This window comes from Gopherus flavomarginatus, chromosome 1 (genome assembly GCF_025201925.1).
Source record: "Gopherus flavomarginatus isolate rGopFla2 chromosome 1, rGopFla2.mat.asm, whole genome shotgun sequence".
Classification (NCBI taxonomy): domain Eukaryota; kingdom Metazoa; phylum Chordata; order Testudines; family Testudinidae; genus Gopherus; species Gopherus flavomarginatus.
Genome location: NC_066617.1, coordinates 316,883,685 through 316,903,900, shown reverse-complemented (window position 1 = coordinate 316,903,900; position 20,216 = coordinate 316,883,685). Strand labels below are relative to the sequence as shown.

General features: G+C 43.2%; 1 protein-coding gene across 3 annotated transcripts; it reads left to right on the top strand.

The window, feature by feature from the left end:
* Positions 1-1,745: 1,745 nt before the first annotated feature.
* Positions 1,746-19,273, top strand: SLC25A15 (solute carrier family 25 member 15). Of its 3 annotated transcripts, none has more exons than XM_050951095.1 (7): positions 1,746-1,833; positions 5,084-5,212; positions 7,102-7,360; positions 13,672-13,809; positions 14,660-14,829; positions 16,975-17,133; positions 18,056-19,273. In XM_050951095.1, the coding sequence occupies exons 2-7, from the start codon at positions 5,158-5,160 to the stop codon at positions 18,178-18,180; spliced, it is 906 nt and encodes a 301-aa protein (XP_050807052.1). In that variant the 5' UTR covers positions 1,746-1,833; positions 5,084-5,157; the 3' UTR covers positions 18,181-19,273. The 3 variants fall into 3 exon arrangements, with proteins under 3 accessions (XP_050807052.1, XP_050807054.1, XP_050807051.1); XM_050951097.1 differs by lacking the exon at positions 1,746-1,833 and adding an exon at positions 1,840-2,141; XM_050951094.1 differs by lacking the exon at positions 1,746-1,833 and adding an exon at positions 1,840-2,617.
* Positions 19,274-20,216: the final 943 nt, after the last annotated feature.

The following is a 20,216-nucleotide window of genomic DNA, read 5'->3' as shown; positions in this document are numbered from 1 at the left end:
GTCCTGCTTTTGGATCAGTGCAGGCAGACCCCTGCCCCTGTGCAGAGCTCCACTGACTTTTGGCTCTGGGGATCCAGCCTGTTTGTGACAGCACCTTTGATATTCTCTCATTATTTCCAAGACGCTTGAGTGCTCATAAAAGTGAGCTGACTATAGCAAGTCCTTTGCCCTTTTAACAAGTAAAGAAACATCCCACTAGCCCACTCTCTCTTTCCTCCTATATCCATCACATACATCCCATCCTCCCCACCAAACCCCTCCCTTGCTTCCCTGCAATGCTCTGAACCCTCATGATACATCCATCTCACTTTCCCCATAACATAGCCACCCTGCCTCCATCCCAATACTCCCCCACCATCCCTACAACAGTCACCTACCATCCCCCAACAGCCCTGTGTTCCCCAGGGCCACCCAGAGGATTCAGGGGACCTGAGGCAAAGCAATTTCAGGGGCCCCTTCCATAAAAAAAAGTTGCAATATTATAGAATACTATATTGTCATGGGGGCCCCTGTGGGGCCCAGGGCAAATTGCCCCACTTGCCCCTCCCTCCCAGGCTGCCCTGGTGCCCCCCTCCGTCCCAATAATCCACTGCTCACGCCAATGCCCCATCTATCTCCCGAAAACTCCCTATTCCCCACCAGTGCTCCATCCATTCCCTCAATGCCTCCCACTCCCCAACCCTCACTCTCCCGAAGGCCTAACCTGTCCCAATAATTCCCCACTCTCTCTGCTATGCCCCACTCTCCTCCCCAACAGCTCCTGCTCTCTGCAACACTGCACCCGCCCCTCTGACAGCCCCAACTCTCACCATAATACCCCACCTACCCCAATAGCTCTCTGATCTATCCAACACACCTGTCCCCCAGACAGCCCCCGCTCTTCCAGCAACACCCCACCCATCCTCGAAAGCTCCCCAACTCTTCCCAACCCCCACCCATCCCCCCACAGCCCTCCACTCTCCCCAACCCTCACCCATCCCCTCACAGCCCCCACTCACCCCATCCGTCCCAAAGCCCCAGCTCTCCCCGCCCCCCGACAGTCCCCACACATCCTGCAACACCCCACACCTTCCTGACAGCCCCCCGCCCTCCCCAACCCCCACCCGTCCCCCCAGAGCCCCTGCTCTCCCCAACCTCCTACAAACCCTCGCTCTCCCCAACCCCCACCCATCCCTCCAGATGCCCTGCTCTCCCCAACCTCCTACAAACCCCCGCTCTCCCCAACCCCCACCCGTCCCCCCACAGTCCTTGCTTTCCCCAACCCCGTCCCATCCCCCCACAACCCCCCATTCTCCCCAACCCCCAAAAGCCCCTCACCCGTGCCCCGCTGTCCCCAACCCGGAAACCCCCGCTCTCCCCACAGCCCCACTCTCGGGACACACACACCCCCCCCGCGCGCGGGCGCGCTCCGCCCCTCCGCTTTCTCCCTCCCAGTCACCGCCCCGATGAGTCCCGCTTCCCTGGCCGGGGGCGGGGCCGCGGCGCTCCGAGCCGGGCTGGCCCCCGCCTCCCGCGGCCCGGCCATATAGCGGCGGAGGGGCCGGGCCGGGCGGCTGGGGCCGCGTGCTGGGTGAGTGGCCGGGCCTGGGGAGCGGAGCCGGCTCCTCCTTTGCGCACGGTCTGCTGCGGGGCCGGGGCCTGACTGAGTAACCCCTGTGCGCGTCCCCGGCGGCGCTCAGCGCCCTCCCTGCTGGGGCCCGCGGGCGCCGCACCGCACCGCACAGCGGCGGGCTGGTGCCTGGAGCCGGCGCTGCTCCAGCCTGCGTGAGCCGCACCTGAGCAGCCATCCCGGTGCCGCTGCAGCGCGGAGCCCGAGACGCGGCCCGTCACGCGGTGAGAGAGACGCGAGGAATAACCTTTGCAGCCTTTCTAATGAGCTGCCAGCCCGGGAGCGAGGGTCATGCCACGCCGCCAGGCGCCCGCTCTGCCTGCGAAGCTCCGTCCTAGAAGCGATGTCCCGTACAGGCCATGGCATCGGTGGCAGTGACCTGTGCCAGTGAAGCTGATTCAACCCCGTTAGAGCTGGGCGATTACTTACTGGACAAATTTGGCCCCTTCTGTTTGTGACTTGTCCACAAAACAGCTGGCTTCTCAAAGCAATTCCTTGCTCAGAACTGCCCGGCTCCCACCAGTAGTGCTTGGTCTGTAACTTGCAAGCAGATCGTTGTGTGTATTAGAAATTGGAGGTGTTTCAATTGAGTGTATAGGTCTGAACGCCGACTTTGAGAGTGGCTTGTGCTTCTGATGTAAATAGTGGTGATTACAATTACCTCGTTTGCTTTCAGAGTGTATTCTGCAGCATTTGCTTAGAAATGTGTTCAGGCTACAATCTTCATGGAAGATAGAGATGTGCACACAACTAGCAAAAGCTTGTTTTAAAAAAAAAGCTGCTCTAAGTCCCCATGTAGACAGTGCTAGGTCAATGGAAGAATTCTTCTGTTCACCTAGCTACTGCCTCTTGAGGAGGTGGGTTAACAACGCTGTCTGGAGACCTCCTGTCACTGTAATAAATGTTTACTCTCATGTGCTACAGTGGCACAGCTGACCTGGGTAGCATTTTAAATGGAGACATAGCCTAACATTCTGCCACCTTCCATTGAGACCACAAGCTCTGAAAGTACTTTCCTCCCTTTGTTTTATTAATGTGCGTCAGTTGAATTTTTTTTTAATTAAGGTAGTGTAGGAAAGGTTATCACAGTCTCTGTAAACTAACCTCTTCTACCTAAATTGAAACAGTGAGACAGCTTCGGGTTTACGCTGCTTCTCTTCTCAAAGCTTGCATTCTGACAATGGGAAAAAAAAAGTTCATTCTTATTGGGGTGAAGAATGAGCCACAGCCAAGAAATGGCACCTTTATGGCCCTTGTATTCAAATTCTACTTTGGCCATTGGCCTACTGTGTCCTTGACAAGTCAAAAGTCATGCCCTATCTTCCGGGTCTCTGAAGTGGGGTCTTGTGGCTTAATCATTCAGTATTTGGAGAGTCCTTTGAGACCCTTGGATGGAAGACCCTCAGTTCTAGGCAATAGAATTGTTAAATGTTAATTTCCTGAAGATCTTACCTAGATTTTTCTTTGGATTTGCAGTATGAATGAGTGATTGTTATTGTAACAATCTTTTGGTGATTTTTAGGGCACCAGTCAGTTATTACTGCAAATTCAGAGAAATGTATAAGATTATAAATGGTATCAATAAACCAGGGTGGTCAATTATTTTTTTGTCAGGGCCCAAATTTCTTGATCAAGGTATAGCGAAGGTCCAGACTCCAGAGAAATGTGGGGGGGGGGGGGCGGAGGGGCGGGAGAGTAAAAAGATTTCAGGGTCTGTTCAAAAGTGTCTGGTAGTCTGGATTTGGCCTGCAGTCTGCCTATTGACTACCTCTGCAATAAATGGTGTGTTCGATTTAATTATGTAATGTTAAATCTCACGCTATGGCTGGGTACTTATAACTCTTTTCTTTGAAAAACTCTTCCTTGTTTGCCTTTACTTTCCCAGTTTGTGATAAATCTCATCAGCAGGATGGAATGGAAATGAGCATATATTCAGTTTGTGGCTTGGTATGGTTTCCTTTACATTTAGTTCAGTGTAGCAATAATGCAAGTTCCACTGCAGTGAGAGACTCACTGCTTCATGCTGATTCCCTTCATTCAGAGACTTTTTTTGATTTTTTTTTTTCTTTTGCTCTTCTTCTAGATCAAAGGGACTAGATCACAAAGTGCTTTGAGGACAGTAATGACATTAATTTCAGGATAATTAAGTGCAACAATCTTGGAGCCTTTTTATCTTGAAATAACTAGCTAGTTAACTATGCTAATGAGAATAGTACCTTTCAGATCTTTAAATATAATTCAGAAATACTCTATGTACTTGTAATGGCTGATTTTTTTTTCCATCCAACTATATTCAGCCTAGTACAAGCCAGATCCTTCTAAAATGGAAAGAATCAGCACTTTCATAAGTGTAGATTTCTGTTCGGCACACAATCTGTCAGCTGTCAAAATAATAAACAGGCATGTAGGAACAGACCTTTCAAAATGTTTCTTATAAACCCATGTCTGTCCATCACAGAACTTTAGAAAGGATGCGGTACAACTGTTCTTACACTTCCTTGTCCAAATTTATCCCTCTCTGCACGTTGTTGCTTTCCCCCTCATTTCTTTATCAGCTAGCCCCCACAAAACACTTTGGATGAAATATTTATACAGTCATATTAGGAGTGTTTTAATTCTTCTGTAGATCTCCCTTTTACTTGGAAAAAAAATTAACATAAGGAAGAGAATACTCTGCTAGTACAACTGCTCACTCTCCTTGTATCTCATTTTTAAAAAGTACAATGCTGAATATATGATTGGCAGTATCGCTACCCCTGGATGTAGATCTCTGAATTTCAAACTAGATTACGTCTTTATTTAGTTTTCTAACTTGGTTCTGTTGCCCAAAATAATCTTTTCCCCTCATGAAACAGCCTTTGAATTGACCTGCAGATTTATTTTAATGAGTGGTGTTTTATTTGAAAACATTGCCCTTGTAGGGTATTTATTGTGCCAAACACTTTCCTGAGACACAAACCAAATAAAATCCACATTGGCTAGCATCCTGTAAATTAAATCTGCGGCTTCCATTAAAAAAACTTGTATTGGGAACACAAGGCAACCAAACCTCTTTCCAGATATTTCCTCCGTATTCCTGTCCTTTGTGATACTGATATCTGAGGTATTTATATGGCTTTCACTCTAGTATCTGAGCTCTTCACAATCTTTAGTGCAGTTATCTTAATGCATTTCTCTGAACTAGGAAGGTACCATTCTTATTTGTAAAATAGGGAAGTGAGGCACAGAGGGACTAGGTAATGTGCCCGAGGTCAAGCTGAAAATCTTTTTGGTAGAGCAGGGAATTGAACCTGGGTTTCTAAGTACCAGGCTAGGGCCCTAACCATTGGACCATCCTTTCTCTGCCAGAGCTCTTGATTTAAGAGAAGATGAATAGAAGTGGCTATATGGGCATAGTGGGTGGTCTGCTGAAAGTAGTTAACCTGCATATTTCAGCTAAACAGTAGTTCTAATGTTTTTTCTTTTCCATATTAGGCATACATATCAGGACACCTTACCTCTCACTGGAGATTTCTTATTCCATAGCAACCAATAAGCAAGTGTGAAATATGAGGACAAATCCTGCCATTCAAGCTGCCATCGATCTCACAGCAGGTGCAGCAGGTAATACTGGAGAAAACTCTCAGAAACTTTGAAAATAGAATCTGATACTTTACGAGCACAAGCTTGTTTTTAAGTCTCCTCACAAGTGTGAAGACATAAATCTGATTTAGCAATCAACAGTCATTTAGCAATGATGGTGATTTGTCATATTGGCACTGTTAATAATTGAAAAATCTGTACAAGAGGCACATCTTCCACATTTGAAAAAAGATGCTGAGATGAAGGAGGGAACTAACTGACCTAGCCCAGTGTTGCAAACATCTGATAGGTTAATATCACTCCACTGAAACCAATGCCAACAAGTAAATAGGTAACTTCCTTCAGACTAATGATTTTCTAAGAGTAGGTTTGAGTACATCTAATGTGTATTTTCATGCTCACATGAGTTTCAAAATGTCAGTCACAAGTAAAGTTTTGTAATAAAGGCAAACACCATGTGTAAGCAAAGTGATCGAGATAATGCTTCAGTCCTAGAAACTCTCTCTAACTGAAAGGGGCAGAAAGCTTTCTAAAGGGTTATCTCTTTAATCAACATTCAGAAAGTCTCTTTGGAAGATGAGGAAACATTATGGTATTCTGAACAATGTAACATCAGGTCAGCAGTTCACTCAAGTTGTTCTTCCAGTTAGCCACAAATGAAAATATCCGTTTCTCGTATCACCTCAAACATGGTTGGTAAGGACGAAACATCGGGAGAAATAAATTAACTTTAAGTTGTGTTATACAAAAAGGATGGAAAATACATATCTATGTACAGTGCCTAACAGTGCTGCTGGTGCTCTGCTAATAACAAATTCAGCACATTAGCCATCTAATCCAGGGTTTCTCAAACAGGGGTTGCCACTTGTGTAGGGAAAACCCCTGGCGGGCCAGGCCGCTGTGTTTACCTGCCCCGTCCGCAGGTCCGTCCACCCTCAACTCACAGTTCCTCAGGTTTAGATTCCCAATGCTATTTCCTATTTTCACTTCTCTCCAGGGAAGCCTTCTCCCTGGCCTCTTCCAGCAGTCATCAGCCACGCCACTTCAAGACAACACTCCTGGCTCCCTCTCAGTGAGGAGCCACCCCCAGTTTCTCTCCAGACTCTTCACTGCTCTTTCCCTACCCTCACCCTAGACTGCCTCAAGGGGCTTCAGTAGAGCCCATCACAGGCACCTGCCCCAGCTCTCTCAACAGGGAGCCACATCTGCCCCAGCCAGCTTCTGCTGTCCTTAGTTAATTCCTCCCCTAGTGAGTGCAGGAAGTGTCATGTCCTGCTTCCAAGCCTAGTTAGCTGTGTAGCCTGCAATCACCTTATCTGGGAGGAAAATGAAGCAGTGTGGGAGCTCAGATTGGAGTTCCTCTGGCTCACCCTATGATACAGGAGCAGCAGTAGTGTAATACAAACTGGCTCCACTCAGAGTGTGGGTTAGTACTAATGAGAATCACCCCTTCAAAACAAAATGTACCTTCTCCCTGCCTCAAACAACTAATGGTGCTGGATTCACACATTCTGCTTTAGTTTCTTGCATAGTCTCTTCGCATCATTCAGATCTGCTCATCCTTCATCTGATGAGGTGACTGCCTAACACACAGAGAATGTTATTTCCACTGGTAACTCTTATTTCACCATCTATTCAATATAAGAATTGATGGCCTTCTGTTATGAACGAGTGTCTAAATGTACTAAATCAGGCATTGATCTTTTTTCATTTGGTACTTCTGTAACTTAAAAAAATGTTGCAAGAGCCAATGTCGTGGGTGTCACCAAAGTTGATTGAGTTGAGCCTAATTATGCCAGTGGTGAATTTGTCCCTCTCTGCATATTGCATGGTTTTGTTTTGTATCCCACAAAACAGGCTCTCACATGATCAGTAAGGGGCTGTTGAATGTTGATACTCTATTTCCTCAGGTGGGACTGCGTGTGTGCTAACCGGCCAGCCCTTTGATACAGCTAAGGTGAAGATGCAGACATTTCCCAGCATGTATAAAGGACTCCTTGAATGTATTGTGAAGACATATAAACAAGTTGGATTGCGAGGCTTCTATAAAGGGACCACTCCAGCACTTATAGCTAACATAGCAGAAAACTCAGTTCTGTTCATGTGCTATGGGTTTTGCCAGCAGATTGTGAGGCGAGTTGTTGGAGTAGACAGGAAAGCAAAACTGAGGTTAGTAACAGAAATTGTAATCTCCAGAATATTGTAAATATGAATGTGCTATATTTTAAAATGAAGTGCAGTCTCTTTGCCATTATACAGGGTACCATTTTGCCACTGCAAGTGCAACTTTATTCTACAAGACCTTGTCTTGGCAGTTGTGGTATATTTTTCATAAGAACAGATGACTGGTCTTTATGGGGTCATGTCCATTGACAAAAAACCCAGATTGTGGGAAATGTGTTAGTTCTTTCAAACACCATGAATTGTTTTGGGAGGGAGAAGGGAATTCCGTAAGCATCTTTCTTAAATCCCATGCTGTAGTATTTGTGAAGGAAAGGGGCTGAAACTACTGAAGCATTAGCGGCTGTAACTCACGCATCACTAAGAGAGGCTGCATCTTCATCATCAGTGCACTGCTCCGTGGATAGATATCAATGATGGCTCGGGTGGTTTGTGAGATGACTGAGCACATCCTTCCCTCCAGAGCAATGATTATGCTGAATAGCATTCACTTATTCGCTGTAACTCAGTGTTCCATCTTCACTAATTTGCCATCAGGAAGAGGTAGTGAGAGCTCTTGGTTATGATTCTGCAAACTGTCTCCCCTTTCATACTTACAAGTTCTTGAAAGTAAAATGTGAAAAATCAGTGTTTTATGTGTGGGTAAATGGTACTTTTCTTTCTTGTCAAGTTTTAGGAGATGAACCCTGACACTTGTGGATCAAATTTTGGTTTAAGGATATGAGAACATGCTTAGCTTCAGGCAGTTAAGACAAATTTTATTAGCTGCATTCCACCTGTATATACTTAAAATTACCAGAATGAGAAGATGAAGGAAATTTACTACTTTTTAGCCCCTACTGATATAGTGTATTTAAATATTCTAGTCTTACCCCATATCTCATCTCTGAACACCAGGTCAGTTTTCTCTAGGTAATAGTCAGCATCAGTTTAGTATATAACTAGTCAGATTGGATTTTGACATCACTAAAGAGAACACACTATGAAGAAATTATGGGTTAATTGGAGAATAGATGAATATGTAATATCTGATGGGGCAGGTGACTAGAGCACATGATACTAAAGCCAAGTGCCTCCAACAAAGTGCATTTATCAATCAGCTTTTATTTCCTGGAGTGTTGTACTTAATACAGAATGGTACTATTAACTTTAGTGGTTGTGGCTGGGTATTTTTGAGGGGGAAAGAATGAGATTTTAGTACTGAGCAATATAGTGATACCAAAAAATGGTACAGGTTCAAACTCTCATCAGCCAGACATCTCCTTGAATTTTGCTTTTTTTCACATTTATAAGATGCCCCTATTAGTATTATCTAGTTGCATTTACAGCCCAATCATAATACATTAGTTAATGCGGTCTTTAATAATGTAATCCAAATAATGCACACCTCTGCCTTGCCAAACAAACTCAATTTGATAGCCTCTTGCAAAAAGCCTGGTTAAACGGAGGCCTTGCAGCATGCCCTGCAGATCAGCAAATCTTCTGTTGGACCAATGTGAAGGGATTGAATTCCAGACTTAAGGGCCATCAACCAAGTTTACTTGGCCCCCAGACGTACAATTCAAGAGGCTGTCCGCTTTAGTTTTCCAGCAGTCAATCCATATTTCCCTCTTCAGTCCAAGAGGGAATGAGTAAGAGTAATGAACTGAGGTTAACTTGTGGCTTCTTACCCTCTGATCAGGTTCATATACCCTCCTACACATGTATTTTGTGGTCTGAGTTTCCCAAAATAAACTAATCTGCATCTAATTTAACTTAATTTTTAAAAGTAGCTTTTTACACACAGATGCACTTTAATTTACAGGGCTTATCTAGCCTGTGTGGCTAGATGAGCACCATTTAGCTTTTTGAGACATGGTTATAGTTGGATATCACAGCAGCAAAAGGAAAAATGTTTTTCCAGTTGAAAGTACATGTGCCAAAGAGGTCTGTTTTGGGGTTTGTTAGGAATGGAAGGGGATAAGGATTTTTAGTCTTAAGTATTCCTAAGTCCCCTCAACAAAGTACCTACGTGTCAAATTCCCTCAGTGATAAATGTTTGCTAAATTATGATCCTAAAATATATATTTGATTTAAACTAAAGAATGATTAACTGCAGACTGAAAGTTAGACACACATGCTCCCAATTTCATCTGTTTGCTATACTAACTTACAACTTGCAGAAGAGACTCTTCCTCCAAATGTGTCTCTTGTTTGCACATGTATGTAAATACACTATTTGTTTCCTGACTTTTCCTAATATACCATGTACAATACCTGAAACATTAATTGAAAGGTCCTGTACACTGGGTTCATTGCCTCTGATTCCTATGTAAGTAGCTAGTAAAATACACACCTCTACCTCGATATAATGCTGTCCTTGAGAGCCAAAAAAAATCTTACCGTGTTATAGGTGAAACCGTGTTATATTGAACTTGCTTTGATCCACTGGAGTGCACAGCCCTGTCCACCCAAAGCACTGATTTACTGTGTCATATCCAAATTCGTGTTATATTGAGGTAGCGGTGTACTAAGAAGGACTTCTCTGCATTTGGTATTTTTGCCTCAATATAGCTAGAGCTGTGCTAGCCCTCGCTATTGACAGTGATACAACACAACTTTGCATTATTTCGGACTTGTCGCATCTCCCTTTTTGAAGATCTCGGATCACTTTCCAAACACTAATGCGTTAAGCTTTGCAACCTCTGTGTGAGGTAGGCATTGTCCCTAGTCTGAGATAACAAAACTGAGATGAAGTTATTAGTCCCTTGCTGCAGGAAGTCTTTGGCAGAGCCAACACTAGAAAGATCTGCTGATTCTCGCTCTTCTGCTATGACTATTAAATCACCTTTTCTTTGCAGGAGACATAAACCCTAATGTGATATCTTTTCAAGAGTGAAGTTAGAGTCAGAAAACTGAGTTATGGTTTCCATAGTAAAAGCCACACTGCATATTTAAAGAAAGTCAATCATGCAAAAATTAGGAACTGCTAAATTTTTAAGTTGCTTGTGCAGACTTAATTTAGGTCCTGTGAACCATAAAGCTGAGAGAGTCTTTAATTACATGATTACATACTTCCCAGCCCCCCAGGATGCCTGCCTCATTCAGTGCACAGGAAGTATGATGTTCAGAGTGAGCAGCTATTCATTATTTTGTTTTATCCTCACTGTTCAGTCTATGGCCCACTGCCTTATTTATTGCATCTACTCAAACTCTGCTCTGAAAACAGAAGGTTCTCAGGGACATTTCTATTGTCCTCTACCCAAAATGTTATTGAAGCACTCACATACTGTTTGTTTAATCTTCACAACCCCCTGTGTGGCAAGAGGATAGTGTTATCCTCATGTCACTGGTGGGGAGCTGAGGCACACAGGTATGGTCAAAAATATCATCTAGTTTTGGGTTCCCAGTTTGAATCACCTAGGATGTGATTTTTTTTTCAAAGTATCTAGCATTATAATAATCAGAGCTCAGCTCCTCTTGACCTTGGTTGCAGCTGAGTGCTCAGCACTTCTGGAAGTCAGACCCAGAAAATGAGGAACACACAACTAGTGACCACTTAAGTGTCTTGCCCATCATCACACATACGAACTTAGTGACAGAGCCAAGGATAGAAGCCAGTTCTCCAGAGTCATATTGAACTGCCTTAACCATGAGATCATCCCTTCTCTTCTTGCAATCTCCTGGCTCTTTAACCACACACCTTCCTACTTCTGCAGCAAATGAAGTAGGGGTCCTATATCAAACAGCCTCCTTCACTTGACAGCCCGGAGTCATCTCCAGAATAGGATGATCCTGTGCATTGAATGAGGCAGGAAGCCTCGGGGCGGGGGGTGGGGAGCATGTAATTAGACTCTCATTAAAATTTAAAATTCCTTGATAAAATTGTAAGCCTTTCATTCTATAGGTTGACTGTGGGATGCAAAGCAAGATACTAGGGGTTAAGTCACTATACTCCAAAGCTGGAAAAATCTCTCATTGAAGTGAATTTTGAGCCAAAACTGTTTACTTTTGCAGTGAACTTGCTTCCTTAAATAATTCTCAGTTCTGCCATATACTCCCATCTTAACATTAAATGAAATGATAAATACACTTGAATCTAGCACTTTGGTTTTAAAGAGATTTTTGTAGCATGTTGTTAATGCTCAGTACTAGCCCTAATGGAAACACTTACTTTTCAGAGCCTAGTTTCTTAAACAGATGCCAAAATTAAATGGAAGTAAGACTCCTCAGTATATTTAAAAATCTCATGGTCTATTTAATTTCCCAACAAAGCACTTCTGCTCTCTTCATAGATTCAGAAAAAACTGCATCAATGCATATTTAGAAAACAGAAAAATTCTGCTTAGGCAGCACTCTGATACTTACTACATAATTTAAGATACACTCGATAAGAGCAACATTAATATAGTCAAATTATACTCCCTCTTCCACTTTCCTAGGATCAAATGTTTTTCCATTTCTGGTTAGAGTACAAAGTAACCAATGCTCCAGCTGTGTTCAGTCAACGGGCTCATGGAGTGTCTAATAAAAGCCATAGATGACAAATTATGAAGACACTGGCTTTCACAGTGTTTAAAAGTATTTGTGAAGAACCTAGATATAATGAACAGAGGTCCCAGCCTTTTAAATAGCTTCAAAATTACAATTTGTCATTATGAGACAGATGGATTTAGAGTCAGGGAAAACATGGAACTTTCAGATTTCTAAAGAATGTGTGAGGATTTTGCTATTTTTAAAGATCAAAATAAAATCCTTGCAGTAATGCACAGAAAACAAGAGGTGGTAAACCCCTACTCCAGCACCTTCATGCCAGGTAAAAGGACCAGAATGGCATAAAAGGGCCCCAGAACCAACAGTTGTAATGACAGGAGGATTTCTCCCAGGGCAGGGATTGTGGGAGACAGTTGCAAGATTGCCTTCAGAGGATCCCATTGCAAATCCTTGTGTAGGAGCATGTTGGGGACAGCCAGCCTGTGGAGGTTGCTGTAATTTACAGGCTGCAGGGAATCTGGGATTGTTACTCCAGGGCAGGGGTAGGCAACCTGCGGCACGCAAGCTGATGTTTTTGGTGGCACTCAAGCTATCTGGGTGCTGGCCTCCAGTCCGGGGGCTCTGCTTTTTAATTTAAGTTTTAAATGAAGATTCTTAAACATTTTAAAAACCTTATTTACTTTACATGTCTGACAAAGTGGGTATTCACCCACAAAAGCTTATGCTCCAATACATCTGTTAGTCTTTAAGGTGCCACAGGACTCTTTGTTGCTTTTTACAGATCCAGACTAACACTGCTACCCCTCTGGTACTTGACAACAATAGTTCATGTATTATAGACTTATAAAAAGAGACCTTCTAAAAATGTTTAAATGTATTACTAGCATGTGAAACCTTAAATTAGAGTGAATAAATGAAGACTCGGCACACCAATTCTGAAAGGTTGCCGACCCCTGCTTCAGGGGATTCTCCAGCTCTGGGAGCATCTTAAGATTGGGGGCGGGAGGTGGGGGAGCGGGACATAAAGGTGGCTGAAAGCCATCAAAAGTCTATCCCCCATGCCCACACCCTGTCTGAGTTCTGTACTGCACCCCATTAGAGGCTCAGCCATGGTCTTGAAATTGGGTACAATTTGCTATGTCACTCATCTAAACTCTGGAAGGAGGGAAGAGTACCTTAGATCATCCTGCTCATTTTGCTCCACCACAGAACTTCCACTTGACAACACTGCAGTCTGAGGCTCTGTAGTCACATAATTTTAAACAAAAAAACAGTTACTCACCTTTCCGTGATACTGTTCTTTGCGCTGTGTTGCACATGTCCATTCCACTGCATGTGCTACAATTGTTAGAGCAGGAGCTGTTCTCTGAGCACATGATCCTTTGCTGATCACTAGGACATGTTGGTGCCAGGTATCTTTATAAAGGCACTGGTAAATAAACTGGTAAAGAAGCTGTGGCCTTGTGATACCATGAGTTAACAAAGCCATACAGTCTTGAATGTGAAATTACCAAAATTCACTTCAGGTTTTATTTGTTTCATTTAATTGGTTGTGCTTTTTTGTCAGTGAAATGGGAAAGATGATGATATACTTACATTTATATAGCTGTTGAAGGAGAAGAACTTATTTGAGTTGTACATGAAGATGGCTGGAGCTAGGTGTTAAGTTGGTCACCTTGTAAAAGATTGCTTTTCCTTTTTTGCGCTCTTGTTCAGTTTTTCTTTATTTGATAATGCTTTCAGGAAATAGGTGGGTGCTCTTGCAGCAGGCTACCATGTGACTGAAGAGCAGTGCCCCAGTATCATCTGTAGTTTCTTTGTTACAGTGATCTGCAGAATGCAGCTGCAGGCTCTTTTGCTTCTGCATTTGCTGCCTTGGTCCTATGTCCCACAGAGCTGGTGAAGTGTCGGTTGCAGACCATGCATGAAATGCAGTTATCTGGAAAGATAATACAAGGACACAAGTAAGTATGTAACTTGCTCAACACCACTGAAATCGGTTGATGTTATGCCTATTTTAAAAGTACAAGCTAGACCTTAAGTGTGCTAGGATGGACTGTGCTATTAGTTGCACAAAGGGTGTGCTACTGATTGTCAAAATACCCTAAGTTAGTATTGCCCAGGAATGTATGTCTTCACTGCAGAGTTAACGCAGGCTGTTACTCAAGTGTTTCCCTTAACTCCCCTACTTCCTTCCCTCCCCATGTCCACACAAACAGCCCCCTGACCTGAGTTTAGTGGTGTTTTCTAGCTTATTCATCTGGGTCTGTAGGCTAAAACCCAAGTGAGGCTTTCACTCAGGCTAGTAACCTGCTCGCTTTCCAATGCGGATATGTGCTAAGTCACTTGAGTGGCAATAGTCCTCCACTCCATTCCCGCAATTCCGTGTGTGGTGCTCAGGGGGGACAGAGAAGTTCTCCCACAATTCACTGGGAAAGAATCAGAGCAGCTCAGCTTACTGCAGCACAAAACCATTGGATATGCCCCCAGAAGTACTAGCCCCACAGAATGCAACCAGAACTGCCAGAACCAGGGTAGGGCCTTGTAGTGTGGCTGCTCACACTTGGGTGCCAATCACCTGGGTTAACCCTGTGGTGAAGACATACCCTTAATTGCTATCCCTGCTCCTGTCTGAGGTCTGGAAAAAAACACATGATTGGAGCCAGGAATTCCTCAGTTCTAATTCTTGCCTTGCAATTGATTCATTATTTGGCCTCTATTTCCCCATCTGTAAAATGGAGGCAATGTTTAAGGATGTTGCAGATCAATATGTGCAAAGTTCTAAGTATTGTTGTTTGTTTCAACCCCTCTCAGCACAGTTTGGTCAGTAGTGAAAAGTGTTATTCAAAAGGATGGCCCACTCGGGTTCTACCATGGTCTGTCAAGCACTTTACTTCGGGAAGTCCCAGGTTATTTCTTCTTCTTTGGAGGCTATGAACTGAGTCGGACATTTTTTGCAGCGGAGAGACCAAAAGATCAACTAGGTATGTGCCAGCTTGTGGGTATGTGGAAAAGGTAGTCTCGCACTACAGAAAGTGACATACTGCTACTCTCAAAATCTCTCGTGCGGTGCTTATTATACCTTATGCACTTGCTGTATATCTGCAGCCAAAAAATTGTGGTCCTTTTAGAATAGCAGTGTGGGAGCAAAACCAACACTATTCCTGTTTGAGTGGTAAAGAACTGCTTAAGCCAATCATTTTCAGATTTGACATGCATGATCTTGTTTTTGTACACGTATTTAACTGACGTATGAGTTACCTGATCAGGAGAGGATAATTGTACAAAAACTGTTGAATGTTCAAACACTCCATGGTGCACCACCTAGGGCCACCCAGAGGATTCAGGGAACCTGGGGCAAAGTGGGGGAGCTGCGGTGCTTGTACTCACCCGGCGGCGGTCCAGGTCTTCGGCAATTCGGTGGCGGGGGGCCCTTCAGTCGCTCTCCGTCTTCGGCTGCACTGAAGGGCTCCCCCCCGTTGAAATGTTGCCGAAGACCCAGACTGCCACTGGGACAGGGCTCATGGGGCCCCTGGGGCAAATTGCCCCACTTCTTCCCCCCCATCCCCCCCGGCGGTCCTGGCACCACTGAACTGTTTATTGCAGCCAAGTTGTTCACTAGTTGTGCATCTTTTAAGGGATTTGAAATGCTCCCTTTGCACAGTGTTCAGAGCATGTGTCAGATTTCTCTCTCTCTCTCACACACACCCACCTACACCACTGCATTAAAAGAACATTAATGTTGCAAAGTCAAGCACTCAAAAGTTAGGAAATGACATAATTGTCTGTGCAACAGTACATTTGGTTTCCAGAAAAAAAAATCAGCTTGAGGTAGACACTGGGTATTTAAAACTTTAGCCCAAACAGTTTGGCAAATTATAAGCAACTGAAAACAGAGTTTTATCATGGAAAATGTTGGGCAACCTCAATAATAGGCAGTTCTACCAGTCCTAGTTATAGTATGTAAGGGCCATCTGGTGGTTTAGGATTCAGATGTTAGTATTGCAGAATGTGAAATGTAATTTTTGGTATCATTCCAGTATCAACACAAACTTTTGGAAGTCTTGCATTCCTTGTTTTGGACAAATGCTCTTTCCATGCTCTGAAGTGTCAGCCTCTGTTTGCCAGAAGCTGGGAATGGATGACAGAGGATGGATCACTTGATGATTACCTGTTCTGTTCATTCCCTCTGGGGCACCTGGCACTGGCCACTGTTGGAGGACAGGATACTGAGCTAGTTGGACCTTTGGTCTGACCCAGTATGGCCGTTCTTACGTTTTAACTTTATATGCACTTTCAAAGAGGGATATTGAAGATAGGAAACCATTGGGTGTCTCTGGCTATTAAAATGCAAGATACAGGCCTTTGAAGGGACTTGGCATCAGTAGTTTGCTTTTTTTTAATAGTTAAAAGTGCTTGCTTTTTCTGGCCACTATTGTTATCAAATTTTCATAAAATCTGATCAGGAAAGTAAAATGTGGTTGCATTCTGAAAACTGACTGGGTTTGTAACACTGCAGTCTCACTCAATAGAGACTCCCCTGTGTGTGTTAAGAGTCATAACTGCTGGCTTTACTCAAGAAATTTTTACAACCTTTTCACTTGTGCTAGCGCTGCAGAGCCAATCCAGCAATGGCAGCAGGAGTGAGAGGTTTTGTCTTAAGTATTAATTAAATTCTGACACACTTTTTTTTTTTTTTTTGGTAATGGCCTGAACCAGACATTCCAGGGTGAACTTCAAGGCCTGGCAGGCAAGTTGCACTTCTGAACTAATATTTAAATTTAGAAGGAATTGAGAGAGCATAACGGTATCTCTTTCCCTATGTTACAAAATATTTTACAGAAACCTGCTTTCCTAAGCCAGACTTTGTTGAAGGTTTGTCTGCACAGTAAAAATTTTAAACTCTTATTCTAAATGTGCTTGTGGAAGTAGGAGGCTAGACTCTCTAGAAATCCACAGCCACTTTGATTAATCTTATACCTATGATACAGTGCAAGCTTATCGCACAGAAAAACTGCCACCTCCTCAAACTCTGTGCATTCCTTGTTTTCACATTACTCTAAAATAGAACACCATCAGATTTGGGGGGTAGTCTGCACAGTGTATAAAAGCTCATTTCATGTTTTTAGGGCCTATTCCTTTGATGGTGAGTGGTGGTTTTGGAGGCATCTGCTTGTGGATTGCTGTTTATCCTGTGGACTGTGTCAAATCTAGAATTCAGGTTCTTTCCATGTCTGGAAAACAGGCAGGCTTCATGGGAACTTTCGCAAATATTTTGCGAAATGAAGGTAAGCATGCCCAATACAAACTGAACCTGAAGGCTGATACGTGAAAACTTTTTACTTCAATATGGAAAATCTATTCTGAAACCTAGTCTAAGTTATGGGAAATTAATTACACTACTTACTTTTTTGTAGACCACAAATTACTATTCTTGTGAAATTCTCCCATCGCCACCTTTTAAAGACCCGCAAAATGATGCTACTAAAAAATCTTGATGCTAACAATAATACAGAAACTAGTTTCAGGCTTAATGCATCTACTACACTTAGTTGTACTTCAGAGGGCAATCACTTAGTACTTACTGTAGTATCTTACCTGTTAAAGACAGATGAGTAAATGCACCTACTGTTCTGCAATGGCTAACTTGTAATTTAAACATTGAAACTCCAAGCAGGTACCAGAAATAGATTCACCACAATCTGTTTGAAGAATTTATAGGAAACAGTAACTTATACATTTATAAAAGATGCTCACTTGACTAAGAAAGTAGAAATTGCCCTACTGGATCAGATCCAAGGTCCCGGATAGTATATCTGACAGTGGCTAGCACCAGATGCTTCAGAGGAAGGTATTAGAACCTCGCAGCAGGAAGATGTGGGGCCAGGTGTCCCCCACATTAAGGCTTTTCTGAATCTAATAGTCAGATGGCCTGAAGCCCAAGGTTTAATATCCCTTTCAAAATTTTATTACAACGTCTCTGGATATTTATCCATATAGATGTCCAGTCTCTTCTTGAATCTTGAGTCGTTGACTTCAACAACTTCCTGTCTCAGTGAGTTCTACCCTCTGCTTCCTGATTCTTCTAATTAGTATCATTATTTTAAGTTCCTCTGCATGACTTCTAGAGAGTAGAGCACCAGAACTATTGCCGGTTAGTCTTAAAGTTTAACATGCACATTTCTAATCAGTTCATGTTTCATTTTGTAGGAGTATTTGCCTTGTATTCTGGACTAAAGCCTACTTTGATTCGTGCATTCCCAGCCAATGGTGCACTCTTCCTTGCCTACGAGTACAGTCGCAAGATGATGATGGAACAGGTTGACATGTACTGACATCTTCCAGCGGCAGGTTTAGGCCAACCTTTTTAAAAAGAACTGTAAGACTTGAATGGGTACAAAATAAATAGCATGACATCAGAGGAACTCAATTTAGGATTTTAAAAAAATCTTTTTAAAGTAAATGGGTTTTGTAAACTTTGTGGTTTTTACAGGTTTTTTTTAAGGGAGGATGGAGACATGTTAACGTTCTTTCCACCTATTGTGCTGCTCAAAAGATTTAATTATGTTGCCCTGATGGAAGCGGTACTCAGTGTAAAGGGTAGTGATCTTAGAGTTAATCTCAAATTTTAAAAATCTAGTTCTGGAACAGCCATGGTATAAGAAATCTGAATTTCCCTTTTTCATGGTTAGCAAACACAACTGGCTCAAGGCCACATGGCACTGGTGCATTAGTAAAGTCGTGCTACTCTTCTTATCATCAATTTTAGGGCTTGTCTACACAGGGAGTGACTCTTGAATAGTTTCATCTGTGGATGCTCTTATTCTGGAATAAATCTCATTCCAAATTATTTTAATCCACTTTAGACAGCCTATCAGGAATAGTTAATCTGCTATAAATTCATACCGTATGTTATTTTGGATTCACTTTCATGTGTATGTGAGCCCTTGGAAAGAGTATTCAATGGAAACAGCAAGCTTCTTGCATTTTATAGCTGTTTCACCTCTTTGTAAGAGATTGTTCAAATACTTCAAAAAACAGTAGTCTAATACAAGGGAAGGTAGAAGAGGGAGGTTAAGTTTCCTAAAGTATTTAGTTTAAGCAATGCATGGCTAGTACTTGCACTATTTTAATGTGTTAAAGTTGTACAAATTTGCCATCAATAGTTTCGCCAATAATGTGAAAACATTAAAGTAACTGGAGCAGAATGAGTCTTGCAATCCTAATACCTCATTTCTCTCTTCCCCCACCTCTGCCTTCTTCCCTGCCCCCCCCCCCCCCCAAAAAAACCAAAAAACTTTCCTTTCTGTTTTAACTGCTGTCTCGAGGTAGCCTCCCTTCTATAGGTTTGCAAGCACAGTATGTCTGGTACTAGCTACCATCTTTGGTGCTTTTAGGAAAGGATCTACTTGTAGATGAATCACTATTAGACATGTACCCCCGGAAGACCTCCAGGGGTAATCAGCTCACTTAGATATTTGCCTAGTTTTACAACAGGCTACATAGAAAGCACTAGTGAAGTCAGTACCAACTAAAATTTCATACAGTGACTTGTTTATACTGCTCTATAGACTATACACTGAAATGGAAGTACAATATTTATATTCCAATTGATTTTTTATATTATATGGTAAAAAGGAGAAAGTCAGCAATTTTTCAGTAACAGTGACTGAAATTTTTGTATTTTTATGTCTGATTTTGTAAGCAAGTAGTTTTAAAGAGGTGAAAGGTGGGGAAACACAACAAATCAGACTCCTGAAAGGCGTACAGTAGTCTGGAAAGGTTGAGAGCCACTGGTTTAATATACACATCACCACCCTGCTGGCAACCTATTGGGCCTACATACTGTGGAGTGCAGGAGAGGGTTTAGGGCAGGGGGTTCAGGTTCCAGCCCAGCACTGCTTACCTCGAGTGGCTCTGGGATGGCAGCAGCGTGCAGCGGGGCTAAGGCAGGGTCCCTGCCTTTCCTGGCCCTGCACCACTCCCAGAAGTAGCCAGCAGGTCCAGGAGTGGCTCCTGGGAGTGGGGTGGGGTGGGGCAGGTGGCTCTGCCACACACTGCCTTTGCCTGTGGGTATCACCCCTGAGGCTCCCTTTGGCCTGCTCCATACTTTGATCACAATGATGGTTGGAGGAATGGTAATACTTCAGTCATCATAATCCAAAAGGAGCAAGATTTGGGGCCAGATGCAGTGGGTTAGGGACAGAAGTAGATACCCTTAAATATTTGCTACCATTCTGGAAGTCAGATTCTTTGAGGCTATGGCATTTAAAATAGCTGCCTGGCAGCTTTTGTGTTTACCAAATAGGAATGCTTTAGCTGCCTTGTCATTGGAGCATTTTTAAAATGCTCATGGCCACTCATATTTTCG